Here is a 25,136-nt window from a genome sequence, read left to right as displayed (position 1 = left end):
TCAAGAAAAATATTCATGCCTCTTCTGTCACAGAAAGCTTTAAAATGTCAGAATTCCCTCCAGCAAATCACAACCAATCAAATCAAAATGATTCGAGAGCCCAATGCATGACGCTGCCGCCAACACAGCTGTATGTCACGTCTGATTTGTGATGATTTTCACTTGTTGCTGTTGTTTATTAAGCCCATTAGACAGCCGTGGGACGTTTTGTCCTTTTCATCTCTCACTATTATTTCACGTAGAAATATATGACACTATTAGCACCATTATTGCATTTCTCCTCTTTCTGCGGGTATTTCTGGCTAAAAGCTGCTGGTCTCTTTCCTGTCGTCTTAAGACCAGTTGGGCGTCCTCCCTGAGCCAGGTTCTACCGGAGATTTTCCTCTCCACTGTCGCCCCATGCAGGGGATTTGAACTGAAGTTTTGTTTTGACCCAGTGGACTGGCTTGTATGAACACCGACTACATCACAATGGATTGGCTTGAGCGGATTTGTCTCAGTGCTCTGAGATGACATTGTTGTGTCTTGGTGCCATACAAATAAAGCTGAATCACAATTATTTCAATAATTGTAGATGCAGTAGACAGATGTGTTTAACATCTGTTTATGAGGATAAGAGATTACACTCAAGCTGATCCAAAAGTCTATATTTAAGATTCTGAGAATACAAAAGTCAGCCTGAAAGGAAGGAAAAATACAATATGGCGTCTTAACAAACCAACGCATTCTCTGGAACATCCTTCAGGCACTTTTCGATGTAACACTGGTTGTTGTGTGTTTGTGCATGAGAGTGTGAGGGAGTATGCTTGCTTCAGGTTTCCATAGCGATATTGCCTCCTGGGGTGAGTTGGTCGTTGCATCTAAACGGGTAAATTGTATTATGGTCTATATTTACTGTATAAACACACTCAGCGGGCCTTTGTGCCTCAGCCGCAAGGCACAGCAGATCTCCATGGAGACAGCTGAAGGAGAGAAAATGAAAATAGTCTGAATCCCAAAGTGCAAACCACATGATGAGACAAAGCACCTTCATGAACAGACGCTGGAAGCTCATAGTCCACCACAAACAGGAAGGGATCTGTCTTGTCTTGGATCAGATTGTAGGATGTTACATGTAAACTGTGTGAAATGAAAGCAGGGAACTAGTTAAGACTAAAGACCTGATGGCAGCATAACCTCTCTACGCTTAAGATCCACCCATATATTTCCATTAAAACTCTAGATTTTTATTGCTATTTTTGTTCAGTCTGTTTAATGTAAAATACATGTATAATCTCAACCATTTTATTTTTAATCCCAGTCAACATGCAGACATGATGTTTTCAGAACACCGTCTGTTGTCGGATTATGAGGCTAAAATTATGTTAAATGAACGTATTCAATATAGCAGCAGAAAGGCAGGGATAACCAATTAATTGCTTTTAAGTTGAAATTTAAAATGCTGCAAGTAGCAAATGACAAAATAGTGCGACTGATTTTTATGCTACATAGCATCTATTCCAGGATTCAAAGCTTCCTCATCAGATCCACCTTTTCGGTGTTAATTCCTGTCATCCTCCTTGTACGTCGCTTTTTTTTATCATGCGACAGCTGAACTCAGCTGTGACATCACATCGCATTTGCATACTAATTTTCCATAAATAACTGAAATGCACAGGCAAAAATGACCTAAGTAGACAGTCCAACTCCTGGAATGTCCAGAGGAAGTGAATAAAGACGGTTTTACTGAGTGGAACAAATGTTGATAAAGTCCAGATCTCAGGTAACATGTTGATGTTATTAAAACCTACAAGCCATAGTACAACTCAGAAATTCCTACAGTGACGTAGATTCAGCTTGTTCGGCTGTTACAGTTTAAAGCTGAAAATTTAAAAGAATAAATGACAACTACATTTATCTTTCTACATTTTTAGCGCCAGCATAAAAGCCAACCAAAACAAGAAAACAGGATTTATTACTGTGTAGAAATAAGACAGAGATCAACAGTGACCAAGCCTTTCTGAAGATCATTCTCTCAAGTCTTTACATATTTACCATTTTTCCCCATTTACATATATATATATATATATATATATATATATATATATATATTTATGCTACTATTTACCTGCTATTGTCATAATTCACATGCTGGAATCAATGTCAAATCAATGTCAACGTTCACATCAGTGATGAAATTCAGTTCAATAATTATGTCAGTTTTACTTTTTTCAAACTGAGGTAGATTTTTCTTAACATAACACAATCGATGTCAGACAAGGCTTGGCGCCGAGTGGTCACAAATGCAGGATAAGATCAGTAGGAAGGGGAAGCTGAACGAACCAGTGGAGGGGCAGACATGACAATCGACCAATCAGAGAAGGCGTATTGAGTGATAGATCATCACTTTCATTCAAACTTTGTATCATAATGGCCGGGTGTCTTTATTGTTTCTTCTCTGCTTCTTAAAGCTAGCTGCTAAAACAGATCCTCGAACTGTCCTATGAATGTCCTAAAGTCCGTCCTGAAGCGGCCGTGGTCCAGGACGGACTCAGCTTCTCGTTTTGTCTTTTCTTTTGCAACATCAGCACACTGTTGTCATGGCTTGGTGTAGAATCAACCTTGTGAGTTTCTTTTAGAATTGTCATAATTTATCAACAATTTCGCATCACATTTAATGTCATTGGACAGAAATGTTGATAAATCACCTCTGAATTATTCACAATTGGGTGTCGCTTTGGACACCTAAAGGCCTTAAGACGTGTGCAGGTTGATGTCAAGTTATGCACAAGTTTACTAATTATTCACTGATTTGAGTCAGGTGTGTTGCAGCAGGGAAACTTCTAAAACCTGCAGGCAACCGGCCCTCGAGAACCAAGGTCGAGGATCCCTGAACTAAGCTTTTTGATTGGTCAAAAGTTTGACAGGAAGTGGCGTTATCATAATTTCCAGGTCTAAACAGAGGTCTCTTGGCAACCTAGTCATGATCGTGATTTTTTTTATGATGAGAATGTGATCAATAATGGTTTTATCATGGATCATTGTGGATTTACCATTCAAAGTATCTGAATAAACATGTTGTGGCTGGATTGTAAACCTCCTGAATGGAATACAGATGCTAGAAAACTTCCACAGTTCACCTAAAGGGGTAAGATATCCGTCACAATTTATCCTCAGAGTTACACACAGCTGTTCCTAAAACATTGTTTAGTATATGAGCGATAACTTGGGGATCGAGCAGCGTTTTAAGGGTTAACCAACCTCTTTGGAGATAATAGTGCTAGTGAAGAGGCAGATTTCCTCTTTGTGAAGAAGTTTTCCTTGGTTACCAGTCGGATGCTGCCTCCAACGTCTTGGGCCTTACTCAGGGAGGCCTGGGCCACCTCGTCTCTGCTGAGGTACCTGCGATATTGGAAAAAAAGGGCTGTGAGGGAATAGAAGATATGCAGGTTACATAACCAGAGAGCCTGATGATGAGAGCTGATTCATTTGTGGAGCATGGGGGTGTAGCTGCAAACAGATGGAATGGAAAAACTCTCTCTGGACAGAAACATCATCAGAAATATAACGTTTAATGTTGCTCTATCATATTCGTGATATAAGTCATCTATTCTGGACTTAACCACATAGATGTAACCAACACCATCACCCACAGAGCTGGCAGTATTCTATGTGTCAGATGCAATTTTTGCTGTTTTCTTGGCATCAAATTTCTTAAATACTCCGATTCTTCCTTTTAGTCTCTTTCCAATTTTTGTTTGAGTCTGTATATTGTTTTTCTTCTTCCTCAAAGGAGCGCCATTACTAATGGTGCTGTAGCAATCTAATTTCCCCATAGGGATTGTCAATCATCTAATTTAATGCATCTGCTTCACCGCCGGTTTTTATGGCCCATGTAATACAGGTGCTAGGCGTCTGAGTCGAAAATAGCATAGAATTATACATGCTGATTGGTCCAGCGGTGAAATACAATCCGGATGAAGAAGCAGAATTATAGAGATGTTTGTCCTTGATGAAAGAAAATTTTAGTGGGCCTCAAAGAAAAGTGAACAATCACCAAAAATCTCCAGGAAAAACCAAGAGTTCCCACAGAGGAATGAAACAGCCCTCTGATGGTCTCTGCAGAGCAATTATCCTTCCTCTCTACTCCTCAGGGATGTATGGGGTCAGACTTATCTACGAAACCTGCAAAAATTCATTGTCTTGCTATTTCTACAACCTTACCAAGCTAAAACAAACCCAGACAACTAAACAACCTTTTTGCTTCTTCACTGAACATGCTGTACATGCCTCCTACAGACTACTTCACATTTATTACAAATGTCATTAATATTCGCCTGCCTTTGGCATTTTCCTGCTGCCGTCTTGGCCAGGACACTCTTTGAAAATGATTTTAAAATGGAAGTCCTCTGGTTTAAATAAAGGTTAGAGTTAAGGAAAAAACACTGCTTTTTGTGTTGCAACCTGTAAATTGAATTGATTTATTTTGGATTTTAATGGAAACTAGTCAATATTGATAAAAGTGGAAAAATAAAAGGTTTTAAAAATAAATGGGTTTGCTACGGATGAGCAATGCTGATCCTAAATGGCCACAGTACTGCTGGTTTTAGATGTCTCCCTGTTCAACATACCAGATTCAATTAATTTGTAAACGTGCATAACTTTAAACAAGCTTTTGGAGACATTTGATTTGATTTTCACATTTTCCTGCTGAAACATGCCCAAGTCATCAAGAGGTTGTAGCTGCAACTGACAACAAGCTGTTGGAAGCTATTTACATCAGGTGTGTTTCAACAGGGAAACATTAAAAATCTGCAGGACAGCCCCTCCCAGTTTGTATTGTCATAGCTGCAAGTCTAGCCATTGGGTTTTGGTCCATTCTTTAATTGTTAACTCTCCTTCAAGTTGGATTGGTTTTTTCAGTGTACAGCTCTGTCAAGCTACCAATTTTCCATTTAATGGAGGTCTGGTCTAAATCATAGCAAAGCGATTCCAGTCCTCAAGAGCTGCAGTCTTCCAGTTTTAGATGTTAACCTATTTTAATCTATCTGGTACAAACTAATGAGTGACTAAGCAGAATTTGATAAATTGTTGGATCCATTTAATTTTAATTAGGCGTGGTAGAGCAGGTAAACATCTAAAACCTGTAGGACTGCGGCTCTCAAGAACCAAAGTTGGCAACACCTTCACTAGGTCATTCCAAAACCTTTAAATATATTTTTCCTTAAAAAGTACAATTTGTATGATTTATAGATATTGAGTGGTAAAGATGGACATAGAAATCCAATTTTTGCTTGGTTGGTATTTGTTCTGTGATGCCAAATTGGTGTGACAAATTTCCCCTCTGGGACAATAAAGTTATGATATTCTGATGCTGAGGTAAGGCAGTAATAACACGTCAGTATTTTAACAAACATTACTTTTCTGTAATTTTCTGAAATTCAATATACACAATACACAATATACACGCTCTGTCTAAATTCCTCGTGACTATCTTCTCACAGAAACCCTTACTCGTGTCTGCTCCTATATATACGGACATTGCTGTATATTGACAAGGGAAGCAGCAACAGCAGTAGTTGCAACTAAAATTGTTGCTCCAAAATGTAAAATGTTTTGTATCATCATCCTTCTCAAAGTCTTGCAAGATGATATTTGATAAGAATTATGACATTTGTGCTTCAAACCAGTCAGTTTGTCTAAATTTAGAAATATTGCTTTTTGTTTTTGAAAAACTGGAATAGAATTACAGCTGGTGCGATTGTTTTAACAATAATCCATGTTCTTAGTTTATCCAGCGTCTTTGATAAACATCTTAAATGTACATCTTGACTGTACATTTTTTATCCTTGTTGAGAGAGAAACAGCATTTGGATTCTCTTGTGTGTTTTTAGCAAATTGGCAATAAAGTCAAATCCTTGAAAATTGAAACCTCAGGCGTAAAGAAAACGACAGAAACTCCTGGGTGGTGCAGCCATTTCACAATCAACTCTAGTGATGAAGCTGTTCACTAATTGCCATGCAGATCAATAATTAACGTATCTTTCAAGCATTTGTTCTGACACTTATGTCAATTCTCAAACTTACTTTGATGAAACTTTATTGCTGGCACGCAACAGTGGACCTGCCACCTTTGAAATAAAAATCAATGAACGGTATACGCCTCCTTGAAGACATGTACAAAAATTAATCTAGCACTGTTTAACAATGAAGAAAGACTGGAAAGAAATGAAAAGGTTGTTTAGCACTCTGTCTGCATGACTTGTACTTTGATTTTACTGTTTGACTAATGAAGAAACGTGCTAACCTTGATGATTTACTGCTATGCAAATGGCAAAGTGTTGCTATGTCACATGCACATATGATTCATTTGTACGTATTCAAACTCCCTTCAGTAATTCCCCCATTTATTTTGCCAAAAACCATTTAAATCCATTTATTATCTCACTAGTTTCAATCAATACCCAGTAATAACAGCATAAACAGTCATAGAAATAGTTGCAAATTCATTGAGGAGAAACTGAAATGTCACAGAATTCAGCCACTCTTCACCATAGAGGCCAACCAGCTCTGTCAAGTTGGATTGGAAGCGTTAATGAACAGCCATTTTTATGGCTTACAGGTCTTTGTGATGAGGAAAGTGAATTTTTAGTTCAGTCTGAGGACCAGAACAGTCTGACAAAGTACCATATTTTCTGGACCATATGGTGCACTTAAAATCCTTAAATTCTCTTAAAAATCGAGGGTGCTCCTTATGATCCAGAGCGCCTTATGTATAAAATTGTGCTTATTGACCACAAACTGATTTTCCACAGCGCTAAAAAAACAGTCAAAAATGATTGTGTATGACTTTGGTAAGCTATGAAGCCGCACCACTTCGGGACATTACGGCTGTCAGGAGCCTCGTGGAGTAATACATGCTGTGCTTCGGCTTCAACACAACGATACCGGTTTACCGTGTGGGACCATGGAATTAGCGCATTAAACAACTTGCACCTGTGGATTACCGGTAGGGTTTTAATGATAAACAAGGAGTCTAGAACACTGCGGTGTTAATGCAGAGTTATAATACTTTAATACGTTTAATATACCATGGTCCCACCCAGTAAACGTTTTAAAACAAATGTTTATTTCTTTTTACAAAACTTGCTAAATATACCAAAGCATAGGAACTATTTTATGTTGGTCTCGATGTAGTTTTAAGCTAAACAAACGTTAAGTTACAGCGCGTTTCTTTTAGTTACATGTCAAAAGCGAGCTGATCTGAACCAGCTGATTAACGTGCTGCTATGGTTACGCCCCCACAAGCATGTCACGTAAAGGTGATTTAACTTGCCGAACATACAAAAATAATGCACACCAACTAGCATCACAATTATCTCTTCACTCGAGTGCTCTTTTTGGTCCGAAGACTACGGTATTCATCCAGGAAATCTCTGTACTTTGCTCTGTTAATTTTTTCTTAAGCCTCGACCAGTTTCACGGCCCATGCAGTTTAAAAAAGATCCTCACAGCATGATGGTGCCACCACCATGCTTCACTAGTTACATGTTAGTTTGCCTTCAGTTTAGTTCTTAGTGATTAAAGACGTCTTGGTTCTGCATCCTGCATTTGGGTTTGCACCTCTAGTAAAACTGTGACATGTTTGTTTCACACCGCACCATCTTAGCTGGAAATTAACTGGTCATGACCCCCCCCCCCCCCCACGTCACATTCAGGGACACATAAAGGTGAAAAAAGTGTTTCCATTACACTTTTGCGATATATTTCTATATTGAAACATCTGAAAAACCACCTCATGAGAGCGTAAAAACTTTATAGCGACATTTGAGACTTTTTTTTTTTTTTCCCCGTAATGTTGGCGTTTCCATTAGCATTTTTAGTTTACGATATGTAGTTTTTGCGTAATTTTAAGTGTAATGGAAATGCACCTACTGTAGGGATGCCATTAAATGGATGATATGCAGTTTCTCTTTCTCTATCTGGTTGTATGCCTGCTGGGGTTCTTCCTGCGTTCTGAAAGACGTTTTCAGTGGAGTTTTTTGTTCGTTGCTTGTATTTTATTCTCCTTTAGCAAATCTTTGGACCAGCTTAGGTGAAGAGCTAAAAATGTTACTCAAAAGGTTTGGTTCATTTGCTGCACTGTGGTGTGAAAGCAAACCAGATCAGCTGACTCCAGTTCGCACAGATTCTAGCAGACTTTCAGGGAGAGCTGCACAATATAGCATTTGAGCATCAAAATTGCAATATACATGCGTGCAATATAAACATCGCAGGTCCTGCAATGCAGGAAGCAAACCTGGTGTAAGGACACACACAGACACCTTTGTAAACAAACCTTTATGGTAAAACAATTAATGGTGGCACATAATAGAACGAAACATGTACTCAGGACCTGGCATAATAACAGCAAAAAATAAAATACAACTATTATAACACTCAAATACAAAAATCATACTTGTAAGATTCACAAAAAGAGGTGCGATCAGTGTAGGTTAATTGTCAACAAGCAAGAGGAGTGAAGCATAATTTAAAGCACTATCTGTTGAAAATTCCTGTATTTTTTTCACACTCCAATATATATTGAAGGGTTAGAAATTAAGTCACCGTGTTATTTTTGTCCAATCTCATGCAGCCCTACTTTCAGGTATAAAAACCGCCTCAGTGTTTGTGGGCGGCGAGGCCTTTACAAACCACGTCCAAACTAATTTAATACAGCTTAATAAAGATGATCAAGAGAAAAAGACGGCTTCTGTGTTAAATATTTAAACGCCACGATTAAGGCTCTGAAAATTGGAGATATTTCAATTCGTCTTTTTTAATAAATTTGCAACAATTTCAATAATTCTACATGTGTGCTTTAGAATAAGGTTGCAACATAACAGATGCAGTTACACCACCTCCGTCTGGCCAAAATGCTTTTTGTTGGAGAAAGATGGAAGGAAGGTAGAATGAAAAAAAATGCAGGAAAGATGGATAGAAGGAGGCAGAAAGTGGAAACACATCAAAGAGTAGAAGTTTCTCTGGAAGCAGTGTGGAGATGAGGAAAAAGGTAAGTCTCCATCAAACACAAGAGCTCCCTTTACTTCAAACGGTCACGGCACAGAGGCTGGATGAAACGAGATACCTCACACTAAACTGGAGTCCACCGTGCTTCTGGGAGAGTGGATATGTGAGTTTATTTGCATTTTTTTCATGCGATGAGGAGCTGAGCAGTAATCCTGTACACTAAGGTGGCTGCTGCAGCTTCCTGATGAATTATGTTTTCTGTCATGATCCGTACCTCTTCTGCCAATATAAAGGAGATAAGCGGGCTCACTGAAAAGGTCAATATTTTTGCACACATCAACTAGTCAAGGAAAATCAAACATGATTTTGAACATTAGCGGATTAATTGTGAGGTTTTAGCCACAAAACAGCAAAGTACATCTGTTTTTTATGCTTTACTTGAATAGTACTAATTAGAGCCAGTTGACCCAGTCAATATTCATTCAGGCAAATTTGTAAAAAAAAATGGTGTCGTTAAAGGGACATTATGTAATGTTTTCTGTTTTTTACTGGTCAAAATCCATGTCTACATTTCTATATGCGATATCACTAATGTATTATGATGTCTGCTAATAATCTGACACATTCTCGTTAGCGAATGTTTCTACGAAGCCTCTGTGACGTCACCCATAGGTTTTTAAAGGGCTGAATTGAAGCTCGGTGGGCGGTTCCTACCATCACCATCTTGGCAGGGGCATATGTGTCGTCTCGCCCGGAAAATACAAATATGGGCAAAGAGGTGGAGCTGAGAGGGGGGCTGTCAGCGTCATGGTGGATGATTGACATCTAGCGAACTCCAAGCTGCCTGTAGCTAAGAGCTAACCGAGCTAACTCGGAGATAACAGGAGCTAACCAGCTAACAGAGGTGAGTGGGCTAAAGCTAAGTCACATTGCTAACCAGCTAAAAACCGCGGTTGTTCTACGTTCTCACTTGAAGCGGAAGATCAGGTACCTGTCAATCACAAGGACTTAAATTACTTTTAAACGGGCGAGTGAGAAAAAAAAAAAAAATTTCCCCAAAGTTGTCATGAAGGTAAACCTGACCTATTAAACCTAAAAGGTATGAATGAGGCTGTAAACATGTTTATTTCTGCTGTGAAGTTGGTCATTTTAACATTGGAGTCGATGGGGATTTCCTCTGTTTTGGAGCCCCTCGTGGATGAGGGGGGAACTGCAGTTTTATGCACTTCCGCATAGGCTTTACTTTTTAACCGCCTGAGGCTCCGTCCATCTTTCATATACAGTCTATGGTTTACACATACAACATGTAAGCTGGTAGGGAATGGCCATTTTAAAACTACAGCAGCCGGTGAGGGCCAGAAAAGTGGAATAAGAAGGTTTTTTTTCCCAGCACACCGTGATGGAGAAGATCATCAAGAGGCGTACTACCCTGGCAAGAAGGAAAATCTGTTCAATCATCATTTACAGAAATGCAGGAGCCATTTTCACCATCACCAATAAAGAGAAAAAGGTACCTTAAGAAGAAAAAAGGGAATCAACATGGAACTAGCCTTCCCCAGCTGGAAGGAGGTCAGGGAGAACGACTTTAAAGGGTTACTCAAGGTTAATTTATTCTCAGCACTAGTGTTAGCATTGTTATAAGCTAATTAATTAAAATATTACAACTCATTACACACCCAGGCAAAAAGATGGCGACAGCCATTTAAACGTCTTTGGATCAAAGATTATAGACCCAACCTGACACAAAATAATGTTGGCTTTAAGGTTTTTGAAAGCTTTCATTTGACTCGCAGTATAGCATGAGAACATTCCATGTATGGCCTCAACGTCATGTAAATCCTCCAGATTATATGACAGGTCTGATTTATTTACACTGTATGGCTCATATCCTAAACCTACATGTATTTATTGCCACATCATGTTTGTTCAAGCCCATTCAATCCCTTTCCGTACTCACTGTCATTCAATGCATTTTCTTTTGAAGTCAAGCAAAACACTTCCCATCTGAATTTTGCGCATCTTCCTGGTCACATGATTGACACCCAGCAATACCTTACACTGAGGAAGACGACAAGCTAGAAAATATAAATGTTTGTTCTGAGGAGGTGGTAGAGGTGAGGACCCAAATGCAGGATCTGGAGGCAGGAAGGCTGAATGTAGAGGTTTACTTCCATAAACTTGACACAGGAACACACAAAGCTAACACAATAAATTAGCAATGAGGAACGGAAACCAAGGGCTATAAATCCACAGGAACTAAACTTGGATGAAGTGAATTAACTAGACAAGAAACCAGACATGAGAGAACTAAACAAGGAAAACTACAAATTAAAACAGGAAACCTGAACTAAGATACCAAACAAGAGACCAAAACTAAGATTACAAAACACACATCATGACAAATGTTAATGTTTAAGTTGTCTTCAGTTTGACCTTTTGACAGGTGCTCCTGATGATTGCCTGCTTTGTTTACAAATGCTTTCTGTTAAAAATGTAGCAGCTAGTTTCTGTTGCCACTATTTCCTACCTGTTGTTCCATTTTTGCCTCCTCCTCACCCTTAAATTCTCCTTTTTCCTCATAATGCTACCCTTGAATTTCCTTGTCAAGGCCAAGATTAAAATGTAACTTAGCAGAAACCACAATAAAGACAAAAATGCAAGCATCAAATGAGTCATACATCCACAAAATGTCATTTATTTTAGCACGCTATTCTGCGCTGTGATGATGTTGGACAGGACCGGGAAAACATTTATAAAAAAAATGTTGAGAAAAGATGTTTATTTCATTGCTTCAAATTCCATGTGAAAACATGAATCAGATCAGTCTTCTCAAGCGAGCGAGTGCATTTCCCAGCCTGTCAGACAGCTTCTGGAAAAGTAAACACTTTACACAGCAATGGCAGGGTTTGAGCAGCTCTGACAAAACGCAGCATCAACCTGATGAGAACCAGAGCTTTTGGAGTCGGTTTTCTGCTGATCTGCGTTTGATGCACAGCTGCAGGGTTGCTGCTGCAGCGCCAGGTTGGCAGCAGGTAGCTGACAGGATACCTTCAGAGCTGCACACAGCAGCCCGGCTCTGCCCAGGCTGGCCTGCAGTTCGGCCCTGAGGCCACACCGCTCAGCTGTGTGGAATCAAACTAACAAGCCACTGCGCCGCTCTGGTCCAACTGAAGCTGCTGTGATTGATTGCTGCTCTCCTGCACCAGTCTCCAGGTTTGTAAAGCAGTAATCTTTTTCAGGGGCAGATGGGAGAAATTCTCAGCTGGTTTGCAGGAACTGGAGGAAACACAGAGCCGCTAATTCACTTTTTAAAAGTTTGCTAATTATCCTTAACATTGAAACCACCAACAGGTAAATTCATTAACATACACGACCTCATTATGTGCAACATTCTACCTGATGGCGATGGCCTTTCCTGTCAATAGCAACCTGACCCGCTGTTGGACCCGCGGGACAATGTGATCCAGAGCTCAGGAAAAAGAGTCTGAGCCTCCACATGAGTCAGGATGTCATTCCTGGTCCTGAAAGGACCATGGTCTTGGGTTTTAAGGTGCTGGTTCTCCTCCCAGTTCCTTCACATTTGGTTGTGAATTGCTCCAGTCGTGTCAGCATGGAGCAAAACTTGAAAAGAACGTTTCCAATGATTTGTTGAGTCAATGAGACCAAGAAATAAAGCAGTTCCAGAGGGAAAAGGGGGTCAAACCTGGAGAGTAGAGGGAGAAACTGGAGGCCTGGATCTCCCCCCGGAGTGACTGAAAGAATGAATAAGATTGAAGGAATAAAGGAAGAAAACACTGAAGGAAACAAAAGATCCATGTATGTGAGGATGGAGGTGTTATTGCTCTTTTCTCAGACATCCAGCTGTGTGAACTTAGCAGCATAAAACCTCCCACTGTGAAGGACTCGTGTGAACTGTAACTGCAGAACAAACGCTTCTTCGCATCTCTGCTGTTCTTGCTTAAAAATATGAAGTTTTGACCATTAAATCTTTAATAGCTTACTTTTGAACTTTCACTAAGATAGTGATAATATAAACTTGTAAATATAACCCACAAATACTTGAACTCCGCCACCTGGAGCAGGATCTCACTCCTGACCTGGAAATGACACCATATACCAGGGTTTTGATCCAATTCCAGTGTTGCTGCTAGCATTCGTAGTTACAGTTCTATAGCCATGCTGCTAGCATTCATTGTTACAGTTATATAGCCATGCTACTAGCTCACATAGTTACTGTGACGCTCCTAGCAATCATAGTTAGTGATATAGCCATGCTGCTGGCATTTATAGTTATATAGCCGTGCCGCTAGAGTCCATTGTTACAGTGATGTAGCGATGCTGCTAGCATCTATAGTTACAGTTATATAGCCATGCTGGTAGCATTCATAGTTACAGTGATGCTCCTAGCGATCACAGTTAGTGATATAACCATGATGCCTGCGTCCATAGTTACAGTATATAGCATTACTGCTAGCGTCCATAGTGACAATGATGTAGCTATGCTTCTAGCATCCAAAGTTACAGTTATATAGCCATGCTGGTAGCATCCATAGTTACAGTTATATAGCCATGCTGGTAGCATCTATAGTTATAGTGTTGTAGCTATGCTTCTAGCATCCATAGTTACAGTTACATAGCCATGCTGCTAGCATCTATAGTTATAGTGCTGTATCTATGCTGCTAGCATTCATAGTTACAATTATACAATATAGCCATGTTGCTAGCACCCATAGTTGTGGTGATGCTAGCATCTATAGTTACAGTTATATAGCCATGCTGCTAGCATCCATAGTTACAGTTATATAGCCAAGCTAATAGCTACCAAAGTTACAGGGATGCTCCTAGCAATCAGTGATATAACCATGCTGCTAGCATCTATAGTTACAGTATATAGCACTGCTGCTAGCATCTATAGTTACAGTTATATAGCTATGCTGGTAGCTAACATAGTTACAGTGATGCTCCTAGCAATCATAGTAAGTGATATAGCCATGCTACTAGCATCTATAGTTACAGTTATATATGCATGCTGGTAGCATTCATAGTTACACTGATGCTACTAGCATCCATAGTTACAGTTATATAGCCATCCTAATAGCTACCAAAGTTACAGTGACGCTCCCAGCAATCATAGTCAGCGATATAGCCATGCTGCTAGCATCTATAGTTACAGTTATATAACCATGCTGGTAGCATTCATAGTTACAGTGATGCTCCTAGCAATCATAGTTAGTGATATAACCATCATACCAGCGTCCATAGTTACAGTATGTAGCATTACTGCTAGCGTCCATAGTGACAATGATGTAGATATGCTTCTAGCATCCATAGTTACAGTTATATAGCCATGCTGGTAGCATCTATAGTTACAGTTATATAGCCATGCTGGTAGCATCTATAGTTATAGTGATGTAGCTATGCTTCTAGCATCCATAGTTACAGTTACATAGCCATGCTGCTAGCATCCATAGTTACAATTATATAGCCATGTTGCTAGCATCTATAGTTCTAGTGATTTAGCTATGCTACTAGCATTCATAGTTACAATTATACAGTATAGCCATGTTGCTAGCACCCATAGTTACAGGACACGTATTTAATAAGTACACTAACTAGTTGTTGAATGTTTTATAGGTTATTATTTTTTGCTCCTAGTGTTTCAGATACTGTTTCTGTATTTAGGCTTAGTTTTTGTTAATTGTTTGAAATTTTAAAACCCAGTTTTTACATCTACTCAACCAAACAAAAGAAAGCAAGACTTATCTTTCACAGTCATTGTAATAGCATGTTGTAGGAAGCGATAAACCATTTATGGTTCATTTCTACAATGACAGCAGCTTACAGTGGGCAGTAGTCAAATTGGATTAAAATCCTCCTAACTCCCTTCAAATCGCTGTAAATCACCGTGAGTGGCTTATGACGAAAACATCCACAGCGTTGGAAACCCAACCAAAATGCATTATGTTTGAAGTGTTTGAAAACTGAGCGTCTCAGAGCGGGGATGGCGAGCTGCGATCGCCCTGCTAAGCCAAAGCTGGAGCTTGATTGGTTCTGATTAGTGAATAAATCAAACAGGTATCAAATCAAGCCGGGCCAATTGCCTCCTACTCACACCTTGATTAGGTTCATGCACCCAAATGTGTTCCCCAGTTGAGAAAACACTCTCCCTCACTTATACACACATACACTACTCTGTAATTGGCAAACTCTCCCTGCCTCTTTTCAAGCCAGCTGTAATTAGTGTGCCAGTTGTCAAAAAACACACATGTACACACACACAGCGCTCATCCCGTCCTTTATCATGCCTCAGCTAACCCTTTGATACACCCACACACATGCACACTCACACACATTGATGGTATTCAGCCTTCCACGACGCCTGGGGCAGTTAGTTTGTACAAATCTGCTCGTTTTTCAGTGAAATCTCACACGGTGCTCCTTGGTTTCTGACACGTTGGGAACTGATTCATCTCTCGATTTCCACAGATTGAAAATACCAACTGGGCTGAAGGATGCACCTTGTTAAATGATACCACACTGATGTGTTCATGAGGCAGACATATTCTTTTCCTTGTTATAGTTTATAAATTTACTGAAGTACTGAAGGGGTATGTGTCACAAATTATGGCTAGTTCACACCATTTGCACTGATGATGAGGAGGAATTCACTAATAGACTAAATCAAAATACCTGCTTTGCATGATGGAGGCTTTCCTGAACCTTTTTGATGATTTTTACCATTAATTTTCAGCTAGATTGAACTTATCATCCTGTTTTTAACTGAAAAAAGGAAAAGTCTGCTTGAAATGTAGACCTGAGAAGACATTGCTCCTGATATTTTATCTGATATCATGCCCATATCATCAATAGCTGTGATTGCATTACAGTTTTTTGCAAAATAATTTAAACAACAACAGCAATTTGCAAGATTTTCCATTGAAGGATGTTTAGTATAATCATAAACTATAAATCTGATTTAATCTTCTGTGGATGAGATTGGGGCTTATGCCAGTTAGCATTGTTTCAGGGTTTTCCAGTCTCATCTCTTTCTAATTCCTTGTAAATCTGTTGCTGGAAAACCCACCAGACCATTAAAACAGGAATGTCAGAACATGGATCGAGCAGTGGAAACCATGATACCAGAAGTCCAGTGGTGGTGCGAATAGGCTTCTTATAATGTCTCTTTTCTCAGATTTGTAGGGATTGAACTTGTTCAGCCCCATGTTATTGCAACATTAGGTCTTTCATACTTAAAAAAGAAGCATTTCGGATTTAAACACTCTGGACAATTTGGCTCCTAAAGGTTCAAGTGTAAATTTTTAGCATTTTTTGGCTTTGTGTTCTTCATCACTTTTGTGTTTTAGGAACTAGCCATATTCATATGCTGCGTTCCACCAGCGAAAGACGCCTCGTGTTACCACCACTACATGGAACTAAATCACTAGCCAGACTCTTTTCATCTGTCATATCATGATGGTGGAATGACTTTCCAAACTCTGTCCGCTCTGCAGAGTCCTTGTCTACTTTTAAGAGCAAGCTGAAGACTCAGCTCTTCAAGAAGCACTTCCGCACTTAGTTTAGCTATATTTGTCAGAAAGTTGGAGACCAGTTCTTTGCAACAAATATTATGGTATTTATTCTTTGTATTTTAACATAGGTAACATTGTGTGGTGGGGAAAAAAAGCCTGGAGCATTTCATGTCAAGACTGAAGTCCAACTGGACTCCAGCAGTCCACTAGCACCTTCCTATTGATGTTGTCTACTGTTTGATTTCCTGCTTGTGTTGTTCTCACTCTCATATGTAAGTCGCTTTGTATAAAAGCGTCTGCTAAATGACTGTAGAATAGAATAGGATATAATAGAAATAGAATAGGTTCTTACATTGTAGCTAGTTGGAAGTTATTCTTTATCTTGTTCAGCTACTTCTCTGTAAGCCATGTTCACATGTTGATTTCAAGCAGCAACCTCCAGCAGTTAAAAGTGAAGCCTATGCGGTAGTGCCAAAAGCTGCAGTTCACACCTCATCCACTAGGGGCTCCAAAAGGGAGTCATTTATAGACTGTACATAAAAGATTGGAGGAGCCTCCGTGACATCACCTGTAGGTTACTGAAGAGATTAACTGAGGCTCAGTGGGCGGTTCCTACCATCGCTATCTTGGCAGCGTCACATGTGCCATCTTGCCCGGAAAATACAAAAATGGGCAAAGAAGTAGAGCTGAGAGGGGGGCTGTGAGCATAGGGGTGGATGATTGACATCTAGTGAACTCCAACCTGCCTGTAGCTAAGAGCTATCCGAGCTAACCTGGAGCTAACAAGAGCTAACCAGCTAACGGAGGTAAGAGAACTAAAACTAAATCACACTGTAAACTGGCTAAAAACTGCGGTTCTACGTCCTCCTTCTTGAAGCGGGAGATCGGGTACCTGTCAATAAAAAGGACACGCCCATAAATATGACAAATTTTGAGATTAAATTACTTCTAAACATATTAGTTATAAAACATTTATTCCACCTACAGTTGTCATGAAGGTAAACCTGACCTATTAAACCTACAATGTTGCAGGCAGTAAACATGTTTATTTGTGCTGTGATGCTGGTCTTTTTAACATGGGAGTCTATGAATATTTGCTACATTTTGGAGCCCCTAGTGTCCAAGGGGGTACTGCAGTTTTTGGCACTTCCACATAGGCCTCACTTACTGCTTGGAGTCAATCTCCATAGAGTGCTATTTTAAAAAAGACCAACTTCACAGCAGAAATAAACATGTTTACAGCCTGGTACAATAAAACATTTTAGGTTAAATAGGTCAGGTTTACCTTCATGACAACTGTAGAGGAAATGAATTTTTCCTACATCATCTGTTTAGATGTTATTTAATCAGAAAATTCAGCATAATTATTGGTGTGTCCTTTTGATTGCCTCTTGCTGCCTGGTATTGAATACCAGTCAAAGTGTAGCACAACCGCGGTTTTTAGCTGGCTAAAAATGTGCCTGGCTTTATCCTTCCAACCTCCATTAGTTGGTTAGCTCCCATTAGCTTAGGTTAGCTACAGGTCACTCAGAGTTTGATGTCAATCATCCACCCCAATGCTCACAGCCCCCCTCTCAACTCCACTTTTTGCCCTTTTTTTGTATTTTCCCTGAGTGATGATACAATTATGCTGCCAAGATGGCCATCAAGCTTCGATTCAGCTTTTCAGGAACTTACAGGGAACGTCCATCTTTTATATACAGCCAACTGAAGGCAGGCAACTGCATTGTTGCATTAAATTCTACGAGGAGCATCTTCTGATGTGCAAACTTTACTTTATCTCACCTTAATAACATGAAACATCCTCCGTCCGCAGTTTCCCTTTAATTGGGCTCAACTGGGAAACTAATGGTCCAACCTTAGACTCTCATCAGTGATTTAAAGAGAGACAAAGAAACTAAAACCAAAATGTTTCATCAAGTCCTAAAAGCAGAAATGTTGCCATGACTAATACATATCCCAGGCTATCACTGGGAATTGGTTTTAACAGAGGTGAAGAGTAAAGTCACATTCTCTTTCCTTCAAGAGCATATTAGCAGTAAGAATATGACCTTTTGGTGCTTGAGTGAGGGCGCTGGGCGGCAGCCAGCTGCTGAAGGCCCAGGGTTGGAGTGTGGAAGAGACGGCCGCTGCGTTGAAGCAGTTTCTGCTTCATGGCTGCCAAGCTGCTCCACTCCTGGACGAACTTCAGCACCTACAGGTGGGAGGAAGGCAAACCAGCACACCTCAAGTTTTTGTTCAATTTCAGTTTCAAACTGAAGCTGCTGGACCCTCATCTTCATCACAAATTGATAATCTGACACATTGCATCATCTCTAAAAGAAAAACTTTTTATTTTTCCGTCATCTTAAATATACTCGAGCCAAAAACAAACAATTCAAAAAGAAATGCTTTCATAGATAGCCAAAGAAAAACCCATCAAATCAAAGAGAACTGTGTATTCTTTCAGTCAAGTATTCAAAGAAAATCCACTGGCAATATAGCACACCAGTTTCCAAGGTCTAATGGGCAATTTACCAACATATATTACACTTGAGAAGCATTTATTTTCATGGATGATACCCACTGTTGCAGAGATGACTTGCATGCAGGCAAAATTGAATATGTATTATTCAAACAGCTTTTTGGAGCCTTCAGGCTTCTACTGTTGATGTTTTAGCAGTTTATCAGGTATATTTTCACAGAAATGTTACTTTCTCGTCGTAAAAATCTCATGTTACATAGCAGCAAGGCGAGTTTCTTTAATGATCCGTGCGATCATTTAAAAAATATGATTGTTTTAACATCTCTTCACTTAAATAGGACGAGAATTAAGACTACTGAGAAGAATTAGAAGGACAACCCCTTGAGATGCATCATTTTGTTTTCGAAGGGAGTCCACATTAATACATGCAGCGGGGGTCCATAATCTAAATTTAGACAAATGAATGTTATCAGCCACTGACTTTGTAAATGAGGTTTATTTAAACAATGAGCATTAAATATCCTGCATTACTGTCGTTAATCAGTAGATTAAGTATCACGAAGAACCTTGTATTTATGGGGTTTTGGAGGTGAAGTATGTTTGTGTGTCTGTGAATGTGTTTTGTTGCCTAAAAGCAACAATGTTTTCAGCAACAAAACTGTGGTCCACCTAATACTTTAAAATCAACACTGATGTTTAGAGTTTGAGGTAAAAGGTTTTGGACCCTTTGTTTTGGGATTAACAAATTATCTAAATGTTTGGCTTTACAGAAGCTGACATTTAGTCTTAAACAAAAAGCTGATGTGTTTTACAAAATTTTCTCAAGATTACTGATTTACAAACTCCTGCAACAATTTCTTAATGCATATTTTAAGTTTGTGTATTATTGACATTTCAAACTTTTGTTTCATTAATGTATATATGTCTAATGTAGTGTAATATGCATATGCTATACTCTTCCTATTATTATAATAAGTCTATTCTCCTTCATTTGGTGTCATTTGTCTGTATAAATTTTAATTTTGTACTTTAAAACACAAATAACTTAAATGTAATTTTTCCATGTAGTTCTATTTTTTATTTTATCTTTTAATCTAATCCTAGATAGATGAGATACTAAGTGGGAGGGGTTGGGGGTATAATTAGTGTGGATTATTATCAGGTTTCATTTAGTCACATAATTAGATTTCATAATATACAACAAATGTATTCAATACAAACAACATTATGTAGTGACTAAAAGGTACAGGGTGAAGCGTAATGCTTATTTTTAAGTCTGTCCTATTAAAAAACTTAAATTACCCATCAACATGAAGAAATACAAAACAAATACAAAACCAAATATCATAAATAAAAAAATTATACATTATATACAATCTTGTTTACTCTGTCCTTCTGTATTATGATCCAAGCAACTTAAATAAATAAGTGCTTAAAAGATCATTTTAAAGAAAAGCCAAATGTCAGGCGTTCAGCTGTAATGGGGCGTGATGGGTCGTCGCAGCATTTTTAGTGCCATGCTTCCAAAATGGTAAAAATTACATTGTTTTGTATGGAAAACCTCAAAATTTCTTAACTTAAACTTCAGTTTCCGCCTCCTGAAGAGCAACATCTGAAGGCTCGACGGCTTTCCGACATTTGCACGTGAAAGCAGCATGAGACGACGAAAGGGGCGGAGCCTAACTAAGCCTCATTAGCTAAGCCCACAGACAAGGTCAACCTCAAGAGCATCCAGCAAACTGATGTGTGGAGAGGAATCGTACATCGCTTTAGATTTTACGAGTTGAACAAAATAGCAAAGTGATGCTGTGTAACGCGAGCTGGTCCTAACGCTGCTGTAGGCTAATGAAGTTGACACTGGTTTATCATCATTTACAATGGTAATCGCTACTGGTATGTGATCGCACTGCCTGCATTCATTTAGCTTGATTCTCGGCCATCATTCATTTGGTTTTTGTTATTTTTTTCCAAGTTTATGAGAATGCTTAAAGCATACCCTGATCGAGTAAACTGATTAGTACCAGCAAAAATAGCGGGGGCAGTGTTGAGTAAAGCAGGTGATGTGACCTGCGAAAAGAACAAAGAATAAGAAGCAATGACGTATTTTAATGGTCACACAGGTTACTGCTGTAATGCATATAATCATTCTTTCTGAAAATGAACATTATCAAGATTTTCTTTCTCACCTTGTTTGGCATCGTCTGAAACTGGAATCAGAAGTCAAAGGTGAACTCTGAGCTCTACAATGCCCCCTGGTGGATGTTTTACATAACAACAACATACAGTACTTGAAGCCGCAGCATAAAAGAGCCTTTAGTCTGGTTTTGGTGTATTTATTTGGCATCTGCATAAATCCAAGCTACTCTTATTCCATATTTATGTGACTTGTCTTTGACTGGAATAGTAAAAAACGCAACAACTCTCTGGCATTGTTCTAATAGTCCTGGTAAATACGACTGTGGAGATTTCAACAGACATCCAAGCTTCCAGAACTTCTCCTGAAAGTGACGCTTGCAAAAATGACAGAAATCATCTTTTGGATCTCGTCACTTCCTACTTGTGTTTTTGTTCATTAAACTTACTTAAAACTCACTTTTATTCTCTTTTTTTCCCCCTTTTTTTTTAACCTGTCCTGTCCAGCATCACAGCATACAGTACATCAGTCTGTGTCCCATAGTCTTGCCAGACAGAATTGCTCTGTCAATGGAGACATGTAATATATATGGCTGCTCTTGATATTCTGAATATTATTATTATTTTTATTGAAATCATCATTGGATTTGATCAGGCAGCGCTGACATGATGGGAAAAAGAAAAAGAGAGAAGAAAAAAAAAGAAAATTATTGTTATTATTAATTATTCTCTGGCTTTTAACACCGCGTGAGTTGTGTGGTCCTCTGTGTCTTTTTTTTAATCTTATTCTATTTCATTTTATTAAAATATTCATTGTCTGTTTATTGTGATTGATTTGAGGCTTATTTGTATTTATTGCTATTTTAGTACAGTTATGCATATAGTATTGTCAAATTGTTTTTTCTTTTACTTGTGCAGCACTTTGGAAACTTTTTACGTTTATAAAATGTCTTATATAAATAAAGTGGATTGGAATTAAAGTGTCATTACATTTCAATATGGTTCTTATACAATAGTTTTTATTTGGTTATTTTCTTGATTTTAATCAGAAAAAAAAAGATCCAAATTAGCCCACTAGTGTATAGAAAGCTCATGCTAGCCAATAATGATTTTTGCTGACATTAATAATTTGTGCATCAGCCACTTTGGTGCAACTCTGTATGTAAAATATGACTTTATAACCTGTCGTGTTTCTGACATATATAAAAAATAGATGTGGATACATGGAAGAACCTGGACAAACCTTTCATATAACTCCAGCACAATGGTCCACATTTGCTTTTATACATAAAGACACAGATTATTGATTTGCCATTGTTGGATGTCTAGATAATGGCAACATTATGAGATGGAATCATAATAAACTACTGTAAAATAATAGATTTTAAAGCTGAATTCATAATAAAAGCCACAAGCAAAAAGAGGGGATCTTTGTATTCAGAACATGACATGCTGGTAAAATATAGAAACTCAAACCATAAATATTGAGGAATTTTCTCCTGACAGGAGCAGATAACTGTCAGAGGACTCAGACATCCTGAGACGAACATTTGCAAGGTTGATAAGGAGTTAAGGGCCTGAGTAAGATGTCAAAAGTCACGAGCAAGGTAGCAAGTGGGATGGCTGGAGCTTGTAGCTTCTCCCAGGGGTGGGTTAAGAGGTGATACCTGGGGGTGGAAGGTGGGAGGGCTTTAACTTCTTACTCTTAGCAATGTTTATTCTTCTTCCATCTGTGAAGGTTTGTAGGTATTACATTGCAAAAAAAATTCACATGCAGACCAAAAAAGAAAAAGAAAAAAGGAAGCAGCCATTGAGAGAAAGAGAGATAGAATAATTTAGGATTAACAAAGACGGATGTAGAAACCAGATTGCCAGAAGTGCAGTACCAATAATAGCAGATAGGAGGCTATCTTCTAGACTCCCATTCAAAAAAAATTGCTGATAAGCTGCTTCACCACAGGAACCACAGGAACTTTTTAGGAAAATGGGTTTTAAATATTCCGTAAAACATGATAGCAATGGTTTGATGTTGACCTGAAGACGATGAGGATAATTCCACCTATTATATACTGCCAATACTTCTTTCAAGAGCACCAAAGGTAATGCTACTTTACATTAGCAAATATGTACCCTCCCAAAAACTCTTCCCTGTATATTTCAGTGGGTGAAGAAGACTCAGCCGCCACTGCGTCCCTGTCCAAGTCGTGGCACAGCCCACATTAAACTGCTTGCTTAGTATCGATTGAGATGGAGAATTGGAGGGTAACAGGGCATAAATGATGGGTTGGAGGATGGATGCAGCTCACGCCTCAGTTTTACAAACCAACATAAACAACGTGACAGGTGGGGCGTCTGTCAGGAGCCCCGATACAGCCGAGGCAGATTGCAGGATTTAATATGTGCAGGGTCGTTTGAGGCGATGATCCGTCTCCTTTAACGACCCTCATAAAACGACATTTTCTCTTTTGCTCGTTTCCTTTTGGTGCAAAAACCCAAACCGCCGTCTCCCCACCCCTCCAGTTTTCGACCCTGCAGGGGAGGAAAGTGGGCGTCCACACTCCGCCGAGCTGTCAGGTTGACACCCCGGCTTTGCTGCTCTTCCTGCTCATGATCAGTGGTGTCATTAGTTTCTCGTGGCACTGACACACACATATCTGGTGGGTTTAATAACCCTCACACCGGATCGTGCCTCATCTTCACTGGGTCAGTGGAAATGAAGAGATATCTCCACAGGCTGTGATATGAAACTAAATGATCTTCGTCTGAAATTAAGGCAAACTGCAAAGCGGCCGATGGGAATTCCAACTCCACCATCATAATTGAATAAATTCTGAATTATAATATTTCTGCTTGTGTTTTCTGGCCTGTTTAATAAATCGAAAGAAGAAATCACTGGCAAGACTTCTACTCCGAAACTCCACTTTCAAGCGTTTTCACAGCGGTGATATATTGAGGAGGTACACCTTCAGCACACATTCACACCCACACATATTCATGAATATCAAAGAACACAGCGCACACACACTCAGCCTGGCGGGAAGGGCAGACCTGTATTCGATTTTCCCGGCGCTGGCTAAAGGCCTCGGGCAGGTCGTCCCAGTTGGTTAGTTTGATGTCCAGAGGGATGAAGCTCAAGTTCAGCGGAGCTCCGTCCTAAAGATGAGGACACAGAGAAGAATAGAACAGCCTAAAGCACACTTACCACCACAGAGCTGGGACTAATATGACTCATAAGCATCTTCAGCCCGGCTAACGTTTGGTTGTAGAAAAAGATATAAAACCTGCAGCACAGTGATGCTTTCACAGCTCAACCCTTGTCCATCAGTCATATGTGCTGATATAGGCGCTGATAAATAATGCAGTCCTGTTTCGTGTATCTAGTCACAGGAAAACAGGAAGCGGCTGCAGCGGTGTGTGAAATGCCACTGCAAGCTGTATATATATATATATATATATATGTATATATATATATATATATACATATACATATACACATATATATATATACATATACATATACACATATATATATACATATATACATATACATATACACATATATATATACATATACATATATATACATATATACATATACATATACACATATATATATACATATACATATACACATATATATATACATATATATATACACATATATATACAATACATATACATATATACATATACATATATATACATACATATATATATACATATACATATATATACATATACATATATATATACATATACATATACATATATATACATATACATATATATACATATAACATATTATATACATATACATATACATATATATACATATACATATATATATACATATACATATATATACATATACATATATATACATATACATATATATACATATATATACACATATATATATATATACACATATATACACATATAATATATATATACACATATACACATATATACACATATATATACATATACACATATATACACATATATATACATATATATAT

General features: G+C 38.6%; 1 protein-coding gene across 1 annotated transcript in view; it reads right to left on the bottom strand.

Annotated features, from left to right (window-relative positions):
* zranb3 (zinc finger, RAN-binding domain containing 3) overlaps positions 1-25,136 on the bottom strand; it is a 146,182-nt gene that overhangs the window by 17,252 nt on the left and 103,794 nt on the right. Inside the window, exons 16-18 of the mRNA XM_079263659.1 lie at positions 24,163-24,267; positions 18,569-18,711; positions 3,241-3,381 (exon numbers count right to left, since the gene is read on the bottom strand). Coding sequence (XP_079119785.1) covers positions 3,241-3,381; positions 18,569-18,711; positions 24,163-24,267 — 389 coding nt within the window. The remainder of the gene's footprint in view (positions 1-3,240; positions 3,382-18,568; positions 18,712-24,162; positions 24,268-25,136) is intronic.

This window comes from Telmatherina bonti (genome assembly GCF_933228915.1).
Source record: "Telmatherina bonti genome assembly, chromosome: 24".
Taxonomy (NCBI): domain Eukaryota; kingdom Metazoa; phylum Chordata; class Actinopteri; order Atheriniformes; family Telmatherinidae; genus Telmatherina; species Telmatherina bonti.
Note: the sequence above shows the minus strand (reverse complement) of the source record. Positions and strands in the feature narration are given on the sequence as shown.